Raw genomic sequence first — 16645 nt, 5'->3', positions numbered from 1 at the left:
GTAGTTCAACGTCAAATACATATTAGTACACTTTAAGATTAATTTATTAATATAATATGATATTAAAAACGAATTAGAATAATTATATATATATGTTTCACTAATTACTAATTACATATTGTATTATATTGTATTACACATTGTTAAATTATATTAATATAATAGATGTAATATTGTAATTATATATGTAAAGTTTTTTTTTTTAATGTTTTTTTTTTGGACAGACTTTTATTTTGCACTGAGTGAACCGGAAGCGCCTAAGCAGCTGCGTCCTCTCTCGAAAGATCTGTTGTTGCAGTGCTGTTTCACAAGTTTTCTGCGGGTCTTCTGTTGCTTTACGTTTGTTTTTCATCAACAAGCATCTAAATTAAACAGCGTTGAGTCAAAATTGATCCCGCTGAGCTGCTCAGCCATGTCTTCTCCGGTGGAAATGACGGAGTTGTATGATAACGCGCTGTTAGGGATCCTGCAGCATGTTGGAAACATTCAGAATTTCCTGCAGGTTTATTTTGGGTTCCTGTACAGAAAGACGGACTTCTACCGTCTCCTCAGCGGCCCACAGGACCGCATGGGCTTCCCACCCGGAGTAGCTGAAAACATGGTGTTCAAGGTACTCGGCGACTTTTGTTTTGATCCATTAAACTGACTGGATTCTTTATAAATAAGTATAAATGTGGCAGTGCAGAGATGGCACCAGCTGGAAATGCCATGGTAACGTTACTGAATTTATTAACTATGACGTTTACTGTCGTGATACTAGTTAAAAATCCTGGTAATGATTTAAATTTAAATAAAATTAATTAAAGTATTTACAAATTTTAAATTAATTTATTCATTTTAAAGGTAATTAAAATATTATTCTATGTTTATGATGCCACTTTATAATTGCTCTAAGTGTCTTTAAAAATATTACATTAATAAAAATAAATGCGATTTATTAAATTAAAGGTTGTTTCAAACCTGTATAAATTTCTTTCTTCTGCTGAACAGAAAGGAAGATATTTAGAAGAATATCAGTAACCAGACAGTTTCTGGTCCCATTGACTTCCATAGTATATATTTTTTCCTACTATGGAAGTCAATGAGACCAGAAACTGTCTGGTTACTGATATTCTTCTAAATATCTTCCTTTCTGTTCAGCAGAAGAAAGAAATTCTTACAGGTTTGAAACAACATGAGGGTGAGTATATGATGACAGAATTTTCATTTTAAAGTGGAGTATCCCTTTAAAAACTATTCGATTATTAATATATTTGTAATATGTAATATAAATGTCTTCTAAAAGTAATTAAATAATTAAATATGCTTTTAGTGTCTTTAAAAATAAATACATTTAAATAAATACATTATTAATTATTTGTATTTACATTATGCCTCTATAATCACTGTAACAGTCTACAAAAATAAATTAAGATGAATAATCTATTAAATAAAAAAAATAAAAAAAATTTTTTTTATAATATGCAACTTTATAATTTCTGTAATAAATTGAAGAGTCAAGTGTATTTACTGTCATTCTTCCACCAGACGTTTAAGTTATACGAGAAGCTTGCTGAGCAGGACCGAGAGAGGGCCATGAAGCAGGCCGAGGAGCCGAAAGCTGCTCCTCCTGCAATACAGGAGCTGGAGGTTCAGTCCGAGCACGAGGCCGAAGCTCCTGTGGAGGAGAAGAGTTGCTCAGACGAATCCTTACCTGTCACAGCATCACCAGCGCTGAGCGAAGAGACGCCAGCAGGAGCCACAGCGGCATCACACGCCGAGTCTGACACCACTAAGGCGTACGTTTGACTTTACACTCGCTCACAAAATACTAATAGTGATACACACTACCGTTCAAAAGTGCAATACTTTCATTCATCTAGGATGCATTAAATTGATCAAAAGAGACAGTAAAGCCATTTATAATGTTACAAAATATTAAATTTCAAATAAATATAATCTTTCAAATAAATATATCTATTCTGTTTCAAACAAATGCTTTTCTATTCATCAAACAACCCTAAAAAATGATCCCAGCTTCTACAAAATATGAAGCAGCACAACTGTTTATAACTCAACATTGATAATAATAGGACATTTTTCTTGAGCAGCAAATCATCATATTAGAATGATTTCTGAAGGATCATGTGACACTGAAGACTGGAGTAATGATGCTGAAAATTCAGTTTATTGAAATGATGCAGAGAAATAAATGCAGTCTTTGTGAACATAAGGCCCTGTAATACACCTGTAATACACGTTTTGGTCGATCGGATCACAAGTAGACGAGGGAGACACATTCCCGTTTACACCTGGTGTTTTAATCCGTCTCTTCTGTCCACTTTCAACCACTTCTGTCCTGATTTCTTCGAGGGGAGGGTAAATGTATGGGGTTTTTCAGATCTTTCGATCTAATGGACAAAATAAGCTCGTGCAATTTATATATGAATGCGCCCGGAGACGACGGAAAAACATATGGAGAGAATCAACTTTAGTTTCTTCTCTGAGCCGCGAGGTCACGCCGAACGCTGTGAGTGTGTGTTAGAAATCAGGAATGGTGAGAGAACATCATCTACAAACCAAACTTGGGTCTTCAGTGGACAAAGGTTCACGCGTTTCCCATAATGTTCACTCATGAGGTCAGTAGGTTGAGAGAAGACGGTCTTTAGTGGCTGTTTGAACACATTCGACCACACGTTTTCACTATGAAAGCAATCCGGTCTAATGTGTTTTCAACTGGCTCTGGAAGTGGCAGAAAGTGGACAAGCTCAAAACGTTTTTAGACCCCGTTTACACCTGTATTTAGAGTCGTCCACTTGTGATGCGATCGACCAAAACGCATCTTAAAGGGGTGGTTGATTATGATTTCACTTTTCTAGCTTTAGTTTAGTTAGTGTGTAGTGTTGCTGTTTGAGCATAAACAACATCTGCAAAGTTACGATGCTCAAAGTTCAAAGCAAAGGGATGATATTTGCTTTTAAAGAAATTGCTTTTTAAGGACTACAACAAACGGCTGGTAGAGACTACACCACATTCCTCCCGGGTTAGTGACATCACGAACCCTAACATTTACATAAACCCCGCCCCCGGAACACGATTTATAGATTATCAAGACAGAATATGCTAATCAATGACTAGAAGATAACTACACATAAGCTACATAAATTCATCAACTAACCATTCAGAAAGGTTGTCTACATGTTGTCACTTCTTCTTGAGTCTCTCCATCATTGTCTGACTCCGGTTTGAACATAAAAGGCTAAAAGTTTGTGAAATTTTCAGTGTGAGGTAAAAGGACACGAGCTGTTGAAGCTCCGCCCTCTGTGCCGGGAGCAGCAGCTCATTTGCATTTAAAGGGACAGGCACAAAAACGGTGTGTTTTTGCTCACCCTCAAAAAGTGACAATTTTAACATGCTATATACAAATATCTGTGGGGTATTTTGAGCTAAAACTTCACATACACACTCTGGGGACATCAGAGATTTATTTTACATCTTGTGAAAATGGCATTATACCACCCCTTTAAAACCAGGTGTAAACAGGGCCTAAGAGACTTCTTTTAAAAAATCTTACCTATTTGTGTTCTGCATCTCCAGTGGACAGGAAAGCTATCAGTCCAATGCAGACAGTTACAACGGTGCCGTTAGAGACGATTACACCTGGTCGCAGGATTACACGGATGTGGAAATTCGAGTGCATGTGCCGCCTACCGTCGTTAAAGGCCGACAGGTGTGTGTGTGACCTGCTGCCATCTGATTTTATCATGCTTACTGTCTTACAGATTGGCAGCATCCCCATTTAGATTGACTTTTATCGTGCTGTCTAGTATTACAACAAACTAAATTCGTTAACAGTCTGCTTTCCATTCCGTCTATCCGTGCAGGTGTCAGTGGACCTGCAGCCGGGACGGGTACGTGTGGCCGTGAACGAGGGAGGATCTCAGAGAGTCCTGATAGAGGGAGAATTCACACATAAAATTAACACGGAGAATTCCCTGTGGAGTCTGGAGCCCGGCCGCTGCGTTCTGGTACACATTATTTTTGGATGTTGTTTTTAAAAGTTCGATAGACTGATGCATTAGCCATTTTGAGACGGCCTCCACTTTTCTGGGGTTTCACCTCATCATTTGTAAGGTCTAAAATTTACTGACAGTCTTGTGACTTGTCAGTGGATAATAAACATGTGTTTTTTAAGTGAAATTTGAGCTATTTTGCTGTCAATGCTGTTTTAAAAGAAGTCTCTTAGGCTCACCAAGGCTGCAACTGTTTTCAACATCGATAATAATCAGAAATGTTTCTTGAGCTGCAAATCAGCATATTAGAATGATTTCTGAATGATCATGTGACACTGAAGACTGAAGTAATGAGTAGCTTTGTTTTACAGGAATAAATGACATTTAAAAATATATTCACATAGACAAAAATCATTTTGAATTGTAATAATAATTCACAATATTACTGTTTTTGCTGTATTTGTAATCAAATAAATGCAGCCTTGGTGAGCAAAAAATACTTCAGAAGCAGTAGTGTACATAGAATTATATCTCTAGATATTGTATTTATAGAATCTCTAGAATTTTTGTGTCAATGTGAAATGGATAAAGATCTGATGCATTTTGTTAGTAGTTGTAGACGGTCGTGATGATTATTTGGACTTTTCCTCCAGCTGTCCCTCAGTAAAACCGGGGAAGTTTGGTGGAGCGCCGTGTTGAAGGGCGAGACTGAGATCGATGTGAACCAGATCAACCGGGAACGCACCATGGCAACCGTAGATGAAGAGGAGCATGCCGTACTGGACCGCCTGACGTTTGATTACCACCAGAAGCTCCAGGGGAAGCCACAGAGCCACGAGATGGTGAGCACTAGAGCTACATGATTCTGGAGACATTTAACATCTCAATCTGTTGTTTAAAATGGAGATCACGATTCTGAATAGACAACAAAACAAAATAATGTAATTTACTAGAGGTGCTGACACAATTTTAATTTTAATTGAATTTTAGTTTGGATGTCTGGTGTTTGGGAGCACAATCATGCGAGACACTTATGGTCATTATACCCAAATCATTTTGATGAAAGACTTTGGCTCAGGCATTTCAGAATGATCAAACCAACGTTTGAGATGCTGTGCAATGAAATTGGTCCGCTAGTTAGTACAGTTATCCAATCACGTCCTTCGTTGAGGCAAAGTCACGTGAGAGAAAATGTATCCTCCTCAATTGAGTGCACAAGTTTTTTTTATGCACATTTTTGTGTTTTTTATCCCAGATGATAGGTGGATGGAAAAATAGCTAATGACAGATACTTTTTTTAACACTCACTTGTCGCCACCTACTGGTGTAACAATGTAATTGATATACTTTATTTGAAGTTACTTTCCAAAGGTGATTTACTCTATTTTGATCACTACCATAGACATCAGTGTTTATTATCTGAACTATAAACTTTTATAGTACTTCTGTGATCAAAAAATAAAACTGTGTGGTTGAAAAGAGTTTGTGAAGCTGTTTTAGACCTATTCATTACAACTTCTCTCTTTATATCAGCTGGAGCGCCAATGCAGATCTGAATGTTCACTGTGATCGTACTTGTCAAAGGTTTAAAGGGGTGGTATAATGCACTTTTCACAAGATGTAAAATAAATCTCTGATGTCCCCAGAGTGTTTATGTGAAGTTTTAGCTCAAAATACCCCACAGATATTTTTTATAGCATGATAAAATTGTCACTTTTTGAGGAGGAGCAAAAACGCACAGTTTTGTGTCTGTTCCTTTAAATGCAAATGAGCTGCTGCTCCCGGCACAGGGGGCGGAGCTTCAACAGCTTGCACTGGAAATTTCAAAAACTTTTAGCCTTTTATGTTCAAACTGGATTTATGTAGCTTATGTGTACAAACCGGAGTCAGACAATGATGGAGAGACTCAAGAAGAAGTGACAACATGTAGACAACATTTCTGAATGGTTAGTTGATGAATTTATGTAGCTTATGTGTAGTTATCGTCTAGTCATTGATTAGCATATTCTGTCATGATAATCTATAAATCGCATTCACGGAGGCAGGGTTTATGTAAATTCTAGGGTTGGTGATGTCACTAACCCGGGAGGAATGTTGTGTAGTCCCTACCAGCCGTTTGTTGTAGTCCTTAAAAAGGAATTTCTTTAAAAGCAAATATCTCCCTTTGCTTTAAACTTTGAGCATTGGAACGTTGCAAATGTTGTTTATGCTCAAACAGCAACATTACACACTAACTAAAGTTAGAAAAGTGAAATCATAATCAACCACCCCTTTAATAGAAACAGGCGAATCTTTGTCATTTTGGAATAAGTTTGCGTGTGTGTTTGAATCGAGATCACTGTCGATTTACATTAATAAAGCAGCTCTGGTGAGCACGCAATGCAAGTTATTTTCTATACTGCTTTCTTACTTCTGTGGGACATAAAAGAATTCAGTCCAATCTTCAGCCCAAGGACACTTTAACATGCTTTTATGTATTTTTAAGAGCTGTGGGACTTACTATGTGGATATTGCAGTGAAATATGTTTTATTTTGCATTTCAGAAAGTCCATGAGATGCTGAAGAAGGGCTGGGATGCCGAAGGATCTCCGTTTAAAGGACAGGACTTTGACCCCTCCTTGTTCAACATCCCACCCAATGCTGTCCAGTTTTGAGGTTACACGACGATGTCAGATTTGAAGTCAGCACTTACTGAAACACACTGAAGGACAGTGATGTGGCGCTTTCTTGCGGTGCTACAAAATGAACATCAGTGTCTACACTGCACAAATCAAGCCAATATAACTGATTTGCTGACACTGATCACTGTCTCATATTTTGCTAGTGTTTGGCATGCAAATTGGGCCATTGATCATTTATAATTTTTAGTGTTTTATGGAATCAGTTGCCTGAGGTTTTCTTTGGCTGCATGTGTCTGTGATCATTACGTTTGCCCAGTTACTGACTATTCAGGGCTTATTATGTGTTCGTTTTCTTGCTATTTCATTGACCTACAAGAAAGATTCATCTGATATATAAAACGTCTGTTAGCAGATTGCTCAAACTCTCACATGGGATGAAATTCTGTCATTTTCAGATTGTGTTGGCTGATGGATGTTATTGCATCAGATTTTTTTTTTTCATTTGTGCCTAATTAAAACCTTTTGCAAACATTAAATTTGTGTTATTCTTTGATTATTGTTATGCTGTCACACTGACAATGTGTGAGTATCATTGCATTAGAACACACTTCTAATTGCATTACATGCACTAATGTATATTTATACAGTGTGTGTATATATATATACAGTGAGGAAAATAAGTATTTGAACACCCTGCTATTTTGCATGTTCTCCCACTTAGAAATCATGGAGGGGTCTGAAATTGTCATCGTAGGTGCATGTCCACTGTGAGAGACATAATCTAAAAAAAAAAATCCAGAAATCACAATGTATGATTTTTAACTATTTATTTGTATGATACAGCTGCAAATAAGTATTTGAACACCTGAGAAAATCTATGTTAATATTTGGTATAGTAGCCTTTGTTTGCAATTACAGAGGTCAAACGTTTCCTGTAGTTTTTCACCAGGTTTGCACACAACGGAGTTTGAAACACGGAGTTTGAGCTCCCTCCAAAGATTCTCTATTGGGTTTAGGTCTGGAGACTGGCTAGGCCACGCCAGAACCTTGATATGCTTCTTACAGAACCACTCCTTGGTTATCCTGGCTGTGTGCTTCGGGTCATTGTCATGTTGGAAGACCCAGCCTCGACCCATCTTCAATGCTCTAACTGAGGGAAGGAGGTTGTTCCCCAAAATCTCGCAATACATGGCCCCGGTCATCCTCTCCTTAATACAGTGCAGTCGCCCTGTCCCATGTGCAGAAAACACCCCCAAAGCATGATGCTACCACCCCCATGCTTCACAGTAGGGATGGTGTTCTTGGGATGGTACTCATCATTCTTCTTCCTCCAAACACGTTTAGTGGAATTATGACCAAAAAGTTCTATTTTGGTCTCATCTGACCACATGACTTTCTCCCATGATTCCTCTGGATCATCCAAATGGTCATTGGCAAACTTAAGACGGGCCTTGACATGTGCTGGTTTAAGCAGGGGAACCTTCCGTGCCATGCATGATTTCAAACCATGACGTCTTTCTGTATTACCAACAGTAACCTTGGAAACGGTGGTCCCAGCTCTTTTCAGGTCATTGACCAGCTCCTCCCGTGTAGTTCTGGGCTGATTTCTCACCTTTCTTAGGATCATTGAGACCCCACGAGGTGAGATCTTGCATGGAGCCCCAGTCCGAGGGAGATTGACAGTCATGTTTAGCTTCTTCCATTTTCTAATGATTGCTCCAACAGTGGACCTTTTTTCACCAAGCTGCTTGGCAATTTCCCCGTAGCCCTTTCCAGCCTTGTGGAGGTGTACAATTTTGTCTCTAGTGTCTTTGGACAGCTCTTTGGTCTTGGCCATGTTAGTAGTTGGATTCTTACTGATTGTATGGGGTGGATAGGTGTCTTTATGCAGCTAACGACCTCAAACAGGTGCATCTAATTTAGGATAATAAATGGAGTGGAGGTGGACATTTTAAAGGCAGACTAACAGGTCTTTGAGGGTCAGAATTCTAGCTGATAGACAGGTGTTCAAATACTTATTTGCAGCTGTATCATACAAATAAATAGTTAAAAAATCATATATTGTGATTTCTGGATTTTTTTTTTTTAGATTATGTCTCTCACAGTGGACATGCACCTACGATGACAATTTCAGACCCCTCCATGATTTCCAAGTGGGAGAACTTGCAAAATAGCAGGGTGTTCAAATACTTATTTTCCTCACTGTATATATATATAATACATGTTAAAATGTGCTCCTCATTTATTTTAAGTGAGGTATGTAGACAATGTACCACACTTATAATATAAAATATTAAGACGTTTAATACATGTTAAAGTAACAAAAATGTTTAATATTTTCAGACAAATGTGTATATTGGGATAAAATAAAATATATTAAATCATATATAACACATTAAATTGTTTCATGTAATGACCCTCATACATTTTAAGTGTGGTATGTATATGTCCCACAAATCTGGTCAGTTAAATTTAACAATTAATTTCTAAATGTTTTAACTGTTTCATAATGATGTCACCTCTTAACACACCTACTAAAAAATGTGTTGCAGGTGTTAAATTCTCAACAGATCTCAGATTTCGCTACCTGCTTTAGTGATATAAGTTTAGTGATATAGAATGGGAAGATTTCTGGCTTCTTTGACTTTTTTTTTTTTTTTTTTTTTTTTGTCTAATAAAGTTGTTGAAGCCTCCATTAAAATAGTATGTAAATGCTACCCTGTAAATTATAAACTTGTCAAATTTAATAATAGCATTTCCCCCATGTGCTCCTTCTGTCATCCGTTTGAAGAAACTATTATTCATTTGTTTTGGGACTGTACTTGTCGCAAAGTATTTTGGTCTATTTTGGTCCGATTTTTTCAAACTTCTGTATAAACCAATTTTGTTTTTGTTTTTTGGTGACTCTCTGAAATTAGACCCTTCTCATTTTAATGAAAAATTATTTATTGCTGTTTCTTGCCAAATTTTACATACATAAGTGTAAACTTTCAAATAAATTTCGAAGAAAACATTTATTTTCAAGAAAGATATTGTAAAATCTGTCATTAATTACTCACCCTCATGTCGTTCCAAACCCTTAAGACTTCTGTTCATCTTCGGAACACAAATTAAGATACGCAACTAACACTTTGATGCTTCAAAAAGTTCATAAAGAGATCATAAAACTAATCCGTATGAATCGAGCGGTTTAGTCCAAATTTTCTGAAGAGACTTGATCGCTTTATATGATGAACAGATTGAATTTAGTCTTTTATTCACATAAACATTGATCAGTGAAAATAAACAGAAGCTCAACCTAACCTGCTTTGACGCACAAGAACAAACCTCTTGCTGAAGCTCAAACATGCTGCGTAACACGAGAATGAACCTCATTGGTTCTTGCTGAAGCTAAAACAATGAACCTCGTTGGTTCTCGCACATCAAGCGAACATGCTTGAGCTTTCAACTGATGTGCGAGTTGATGAATGTTTATATGTGAATAAAAGCCTAAATTCAATTTGTTCATTATATAAAGCGATCGTGTCTCTTCAGAAAAATTTAAGAAAAAGTTGTATGATCTCTTTATAAACTTTTTGAAGCATCAAAATTTTAGTTGCGTAGCTGTCAATGGAGGAACAGAAATCTCTCTGATTTAATCAAAAATGTCTTCATTTGTGTTCCGAAGATGAACGAAAATCTTACGAGTTTGTAACAACATGAGGGTGAGTAATTAATGACAGAATTTTAATTTTTGGGTGAACTAACCCTTTATGTAAGACTTATTTATGGCGTAGTGCTAATGCATATAAGCCGATATAATAAGCTTTGTGATAATGTAATGTAACCCTCATTGTTCTTTGTTTTGTCTCGGTATTTGTTACTCTTGTGTTTATCTTACAGAAAAAGGTATTGCAGGTGTAACGCCACAAGCAGAAGCTCCGCTGCGCCCTCCAGCGGTGACAGCGCGTCTCTCTCTCACACACACACACACAGCGGAAAACAAGTGCACTGCAGTTAAACGGCGCATTCGGTGAGAGGTCGGTAAAGCAGTCGAGCCTGCTCGTCGGCGAACCTCTCCCTCCCTCGAATATCCATATCCACGTTTAAGTTTTGTCCTGAAAACCCCGCAAGTCGAAGGCGCAGAAGCGTACAGTAGTGCTGGAAGTCAGCTCGGATACTGCCGCGAACGCTGAGGGCTGAGAAATGGCAGCGACAACTTGCACGCGCTTCACCGACGAGTACCAGCTGTACGAAGAACTTGGAAAGTAAGATTTGCTTTCTCTGATAGTGTCTGTGCATAAGCCGAGTGTCTTATATTGATGCCACGCATTTATTAAATGTGCTAAAGCCCAGAAGAGATTTCAGGAAACATTAGAGAGAGTTGCGTTTAAATACTCCCACTACTCTTTAACTATTTATCATTGATAATAAACAAGAGAAATCTGGTGATCATTATGAGGATGTTGGATGCTTTTCGGCAATGCAAGGAGTTTCGATCACTCTGGAGATGAAAGATAGAGCACTATTGCATTTAATACTCTGTTATTGTGTATGTTAAAGTGACTGTTTTCATATTTACTAAATATGCACATCGACCAGGGCTTCGTTTTTCATGTTTTTTTTTTTTTTTTTGGCACATTTGAACTCGATGCATCTTGTGCATAATGCACAAAAGAGCTGTCAAGGAACATTAAGAGGGAGTTGCATTCAAATACTCCCACTACTGTGTTTATTTGAAATCTGCTCATAAATATAAGCCGTCAGAGGTTCGATTTGGAGAATATTGCATGTGTTGTGGCTCCTCTCTGGTGCATTTCATGCAGAATGCTCAGAGGAGCTGTCAGGAAACATTAGAGGGGAGTTGCATTTAAATACACCCACCACTGTGCATGTTACAGTGAATATTCCTATTCACACAGTCTCTGATCATAGAAATGAGCAAGCAGATGTTAATTCTGAGGAGGATTTTGCTGCATTTAATATGTAGAACTCAAAGAGAATCAAAAGAGTGCATTACTATTGAATCAAAGATCATAAATATTAACAGTCAGAGCTAAATTTAGATGATATTGCATGTTTGCAGCCCATTTGAATGCACAGGGGAGCTTTTAAGAAACGTAAGATGGAGTTGCATGGGAGTATTTAACTATACAGATAAAAAAAACGTGAGGATATTGCATGTTTTGTGGCTCCTCTTGTGCATTTCATGCAGAATTCTCAGAGAAGCTGTCAGGAAATATTACAGTGATTCTTATCTCTGATCATAATGATCAGCTATTGAGGGGTAATTTGGAGGTTAGTTTCAGGGTGATTCATATTTGAGAGTTTAATCAGGTCAACAGGTCGCAACATTGTATCTCCACATGAACGGTTGATATAATGTATTAAGAGTTGTCTTACAATGTATCATAAACTCTGGGAAGCAGTGAAGGGCCGCTACAATGTAACGTGTGACATTTGGAGCTGTGAGAGCTGCCCGGACGGCTGTTTGCTGTCTATAATCTGTGTGTGTGTGTGTGTGTGTGTGTGTGTGTGAGAGAGAGACATGCCTGCGGCCTGACGTTAGGAAATTATTTTACTCTCTCAGCGCCCCCCTCCTCCAGTCAGTCAGTAAGTATTGCGTTTCTTTCGCACAGTTTTCTCCTGAATTATTAACCGGCCCGTGTGTATCACCCACAGTCATAATAACACACAAATAGTAGTAGACAGATTTCTCTTAGAAACTTTTTCAACTTCTCTTTTTTAAAATTTTTTTTTTTTTATAATGCTCTGTAGCTTTCATTTTCAATTCATTTGAACCCAGTCCTTTCTCACTGAGGAGAAACAGACATTTACAACTTTTGAGATGTGTTATATATTTCAATAGATCTTCACCATGCTTAGCTGAATATTTTACCACATCCTCAATTTGTGGTGGAGACGTGCATTTTAGCCGTTACTTAACTTTCTTTAGTAGATATTTGTGCATATCATGTTTGTTATGTACAGTAGTGGCCAAAAGTTATGTCTGGTGAATTGACATCATCTCCCTTTATTCAAATATTATAAAAAATGTGGTAAAGATTTTGTAAGCATATTGCGTAGTTAAATAAATTGTTTTATGTGTGATATAATGCAATGAAATTGTGCTGACATAATTTTTGGTCAGGCTGTCATGCAAAGAATTTAACACATGCACACAAAAAAACAAGAGAGAACCAACAAAATATTAATAGCTGATTATGTTTTAGTCAGTGAACGCTTTTTCCTGTGAGCATTTTCTTTTGCATAGTAAAATAAAACCTGTAGCTGAAGTTTGCCTTTTTTGCCAAATAATTTTGTCAGATAAATACCTTAACCAAGTTTAGCGTTTTGTTCTTCCCTCATATTTAAAATATATAAAATATTTTGACGATTTAATCAAACTTGTAGGGTCATTAAAAACAAATATCTCACTTTTGGCCACTACTATATCAAAACTTTTAAGAAATATTTCTTGTCTTGAGCAGCAAATCAGCATATTAGAATGATTTCTGAAGGGTCATGTGACTCTGAAGACTGAAGTAATGATGATGAAAATTCAGCTTTGATCACAGGAATAAATTACATTTGAAAATATGTTAAAATAGAAAAGAGTTATTTTAAATTGTAATAATACTTTGCAATATTACTATATTTTCGATATAAATAATAATTCATTATTATATTATGAGTTGAATAACTTCCAACTCATCTTGACTTGACTTGTCAGTCCAAAGTTGCGGTGTGTTTCGTGTAGTTGTTGTTTGTGAGCGTGTTGAACCTGAGAAGATCAGTGGTTTGGTCTTCCTGACAGGCCGACAGCAGTAAATCAGCTCAGTGTCTCCGCTGAGACGCCAGCGCTAGTGAAACACGTTTGCTAACAGAGCGGCAGACAGACGCGGCTCCAGTCCTTCATGAGGTCAAAGGTGAACGGACGGCTCACGCTTGTGACACGCTTTGACCTTCTGCTTTATTAGTTGAGAAGTTTCCATTCATCTTATCGGAGTGAAGAACATCATGTGTTGTTTCCCTCACATTGACAAGCAGTGTTTTATGAAATTAATTACAAAACATGATATTAGTTGTTGATGAGTATATCGGATTATATGTGGGGTTTTCTAATTATCGGTATTGCCTAATAAGTTTTTAATTTTAGTCGATAAGTGTCATAAGCAAGACCTCTATTTTAACAGAGCTGATATCCTTTAAAAGTAAATACTAACATAATTGAGTAAATAGTATGCAAATTAATATAATTTTAGCAATTGATATGCTCTTGTTATTTACACTATTTAAATCAAATAGTGTGGTGTGATATATCTTAAAACAGTCAACCACTACATAACATTATATATATTAATATACGTTAATATGTTAATGTATATATGTTAATATGTTACCTTATAAACATATTATACCTTATAAACATACCTCATGTTACCTTACTGCAAATCAGAAGGTAATACCATTGTATTTAGATTCAGGATGCAATATATATATATCAGCAAATTTTTTTGTTTGAGATTGTATATTGGCCAACATTTTATATTTAATTGCACTAACATAAAGTTACTATTTTAAAAAACACGAATAACTGTTACATTTAATATTTAGCAAATATTAAAATAAATATCCTTTTTTTTCATACTGTAAACTATCATGTTTTGATGCCTTACTTTTAGCATTTAAAATGATTGATTTTTACTTTTTAGTGTTTTATTTTTTATTCGCACAAAATATTCTACAATTATATCCCAAACATTTGATCAGTCAAAACATTAAAAGATTATAAGCTTTTTGTTTTCAGGCAGAATTTTAATATTCATCACTAATTTACATGGTACTCCATGGTTTTACCAACTTGAAAATGTCCAAAAACAAAGTATTACCATGCTACCATATCCAAACGTCACGGTAAAATATATATTTTTTAAATGTATGATCGACATTTGGATGTTTTGAATGACCATCTACGTCGAAAGATGCCCAAAATCATCCAGTCTTCGTTTCTTCTAGTGCGCTGGCCAAGCGAATCGTGCGCAGGTGATTTGCCTGAGGTCACAGAGGGGCATATGGTCTGTTTTTATCACATGTTAACATCACATGGATGTTTCCAAGGGCATTTGAGCCTGTCGGTGAGGGGCGGGAAGTCACGGATCCGACTTCATCTGTTCAGAGCGTCTGCTTGAGACATTCTAAGTGTGTTGTGTAACTGTAACAAGGTGTGCTAAAATTAGCTGGTAAGGAATGACATCAGACCATTATCACAACTGTCTCAAGTGATTTTTTTTTATTTTTTTTTAATGCAGGTCTTTCTGAAAATAGACCCAAGAAGGCTGTTGATAGACAGCGTGTGCTCTACATTTTGTTCCCATGTGAATATCAGGAATATTTGTGCATCAGACACCTGCATGTTGTGTTTTCATTTACAATCTGACTTCTCAAAAAAGAAGATGTGTGCATTACAGTTGTTCTTAAAGAGGCTGTAGTATGCCCCATAAAGTCTGCTAGAATAGGTTTTCATGCTTGAATGTTAAAAAACACCTTATTTTCCCCATGTTTGATATTGTTGCAGCACCTCTCTTTCCAGTCTGTCAGTAACGCTCTGTTTAGTTCCGGTCTCTATGAAACCCCTCCTCCCAAAAAGTACAGTTGATTCTGATTGGTTGGCTGGGTCAGTGTGTTGTGATTGGTCAACCATTTCGAGCGTTTTTAGCGAATGTCACACCCCTTATCATAACCACAAGTTTCAACAAACTACGAAACTCAACCAGGCCCCGCCCCTTTTTATTTTTGCATATGTCTTGGGCGGAAATTATTTAAATGAGGAATTTTGTGACGTGTTTTTTCCCGGAAGAAAAGTCAAGACTACAGATTTGCATCAAACTTAAGCGAATTTTTTTTTTTTTTTTTTGTGCTAAATGTCGACAAAAAACTATTGCGAAATGACGCCGTTTCCATTAACTGATGTTATGCGACTAAAACTTCATTTTTTCCTCTCGCGAGAAGTAAAATCATTCGAAAAACCATGGCAACGGACATTGGTAGGTTTATGTACTATATCCCAGCCACTGCACTTGCCATTATTATTAATCGAAGGAGATGTATATGTGTTTTCCAAGCATTAATGGTAAGGAACGACCCTTATTATACTTATTAGCGGCACATATGAGGTGTTTCTCCCTCAGTTCTGCTTCGAGGTCTTGATTGTGGCATTTATTTGAGGTTTAGAATCCAGTATTCCTGTTATTCTTTTGTCTTATATGAATTTAATAAAGAACTCTGTCTCGTATTCTGTCCAAACATACCGCGTCATCTACGTCAGGTGACCTGTAAATGCGCAAAAACTGTTTCCATTGCAGTTTTGCTAAATATTTATTTTTCGAATTGCCTGAAAAACCACCTCATGCGAGCAGAAATTTTTTTTTGCGATAAATGGGAGTTTTTGCGAAAATGACGTGTTTCCATTGGGCGTATTTTCAATTCACACAAATTACTCCCACTGGAGGGACTTTGTGCTTTGCAGACCCTTTTCATGCTCAAACAGCAACATTACACACTAAAGAAAGATGAACATGTGAAGGGTTTTGACTCTGAGCAGATTTGGGGTTTTGGGGGGTTCTTCAAGTTCAGCGGTGTGTCTGCAGATCTTCTGAGCTGTTGTGTTTTTCTCTCGTCTGTTTCTTCAGGGGGGCCTTCTCAGTCGTGCGACGCTGTGTCAAGCTGTGCACGGGCCAAGAGCATGCTGCCAAAATCATCAACACCAAAAAGCTTTCGGCAAGAGGTAAATCATGACTGCTGGAAAATGTTTTTGGGCAGGGAAAAGGGGGTTGGTTTGCAATTAGAGCTGGGCGATATGGTTGTACCATTTCAGTTGTACCTTAATATTTATGTATTGTGCACTGACATGGCTAAAAATTCTGGTTTTGTTTCAAGCAAAAAGCTTGAAATTATTTAAAATATTTAATGTAAGAAATGAAATACTTCTCTTACATAAAAAATGCAATTTATTTGCATTAAAATCATCACAATATTTGATATTCATTTGGG

At 37.0% G+C, this 16645-nt stretch overlaps 2 protein-coding genes across 20 annotated transcripts in view; both read left to right on the top strand.

Moving 5' to 3' along the window:
- The first annotated feature begins 218 nt into the window (after positions 1 to 218).
- On the top strand, positions 219 to 7149 carry nudcd3 (NudC domain containing 3). The gene is made up of 6 exons (XM_084400716.1): positions 219 to 610; positions 1528 to 1778; positions 3577 to 3709; positions 3864 to 4007; positions 4646 to 4834; positions 6536 to 7149. The coding sequence occupies exons 1-6, from the start codon at positions 413 to 415 to the stop codon at positions 6644 to 6646; spliced, it is 1026 nt and encodes a 341-aa protein (XP_084256842.1). The 5' UTR covers positions 219 to 412; the 3' UTR covers positions 6647 to 7149.
- Positions 7150 to 10574: 3425 nt separating this feature from the next.
- Positions 10575 to 16645, top strand: part of camk2b2 (calcium/calmodulin-dependent protein kinase (CaM kinase) II beta 2) — a 71922-nt gene continuing 65851 nt past the window's right edge. For all 19 annotated transcript variants that reach the window (XM_084400170.1, XM_084400171.1, XM_084400169.1 and 16 more), the window contains exons 1-2: positions 10575 to 10860; positions 16285 to 16379. In XM_084400170.1, the coding sequence (XP_084256296.1) occupies positions 10799 to 10860; positions 16285 to 16379 (157 nt within the window). In that variant the 5' untranslated portion in view covers positions 10575 to 10798. The remainder of the gene's footprint in view (positions 10861 to 16284; positions 16380 to 16645) is intronic.

The sequence above is a fragment of the Rutilus rutilus genome (assembly GCF_951802725.1).
Source record: "Rutilus rutilus genome assembly, chromosome: 25".
In the NCBI taxonomy this organism is placed as follows: domain Eukaryota; kingdom Metazoa; phylum Chordata; class Actinopteri; order Cypriniformes; family Leuciscidae; genus Rutilus; species Rutilus rutilus.
Note: the sequence above shows the minus strand (reverse complement) of the source record. Positions and strands in the feature narration are given on the sequence as shown.

What these genes read in the sequence shown, in the direction of transcription:
- nudcd3 (XM_084400716.1), top strand. Translation starts at nt 413, where the DNA reads ATGTCTTCTCCGGTGGAAATGACGGAGTTGTATGATAACGCGCTGTTA. An exon ending in CTGAAAACATGGTGTTCAAG is followed by an intron (nt 611 to 1,527) that starts GTACTCGGCGAC and finishes TTCTTCCACCAG; the next exon opens with ACGTTTAAGTTATACGAGAA. An exon ending in AGCCACAGAGCCACGAGATG is followed by an intron (nt 4,835 to 6,535) that starts GTGAGCACTAGA and finishes TTTGCATTTCAG; the next exon opens with AAAGTCCATGAGATGCTGAA.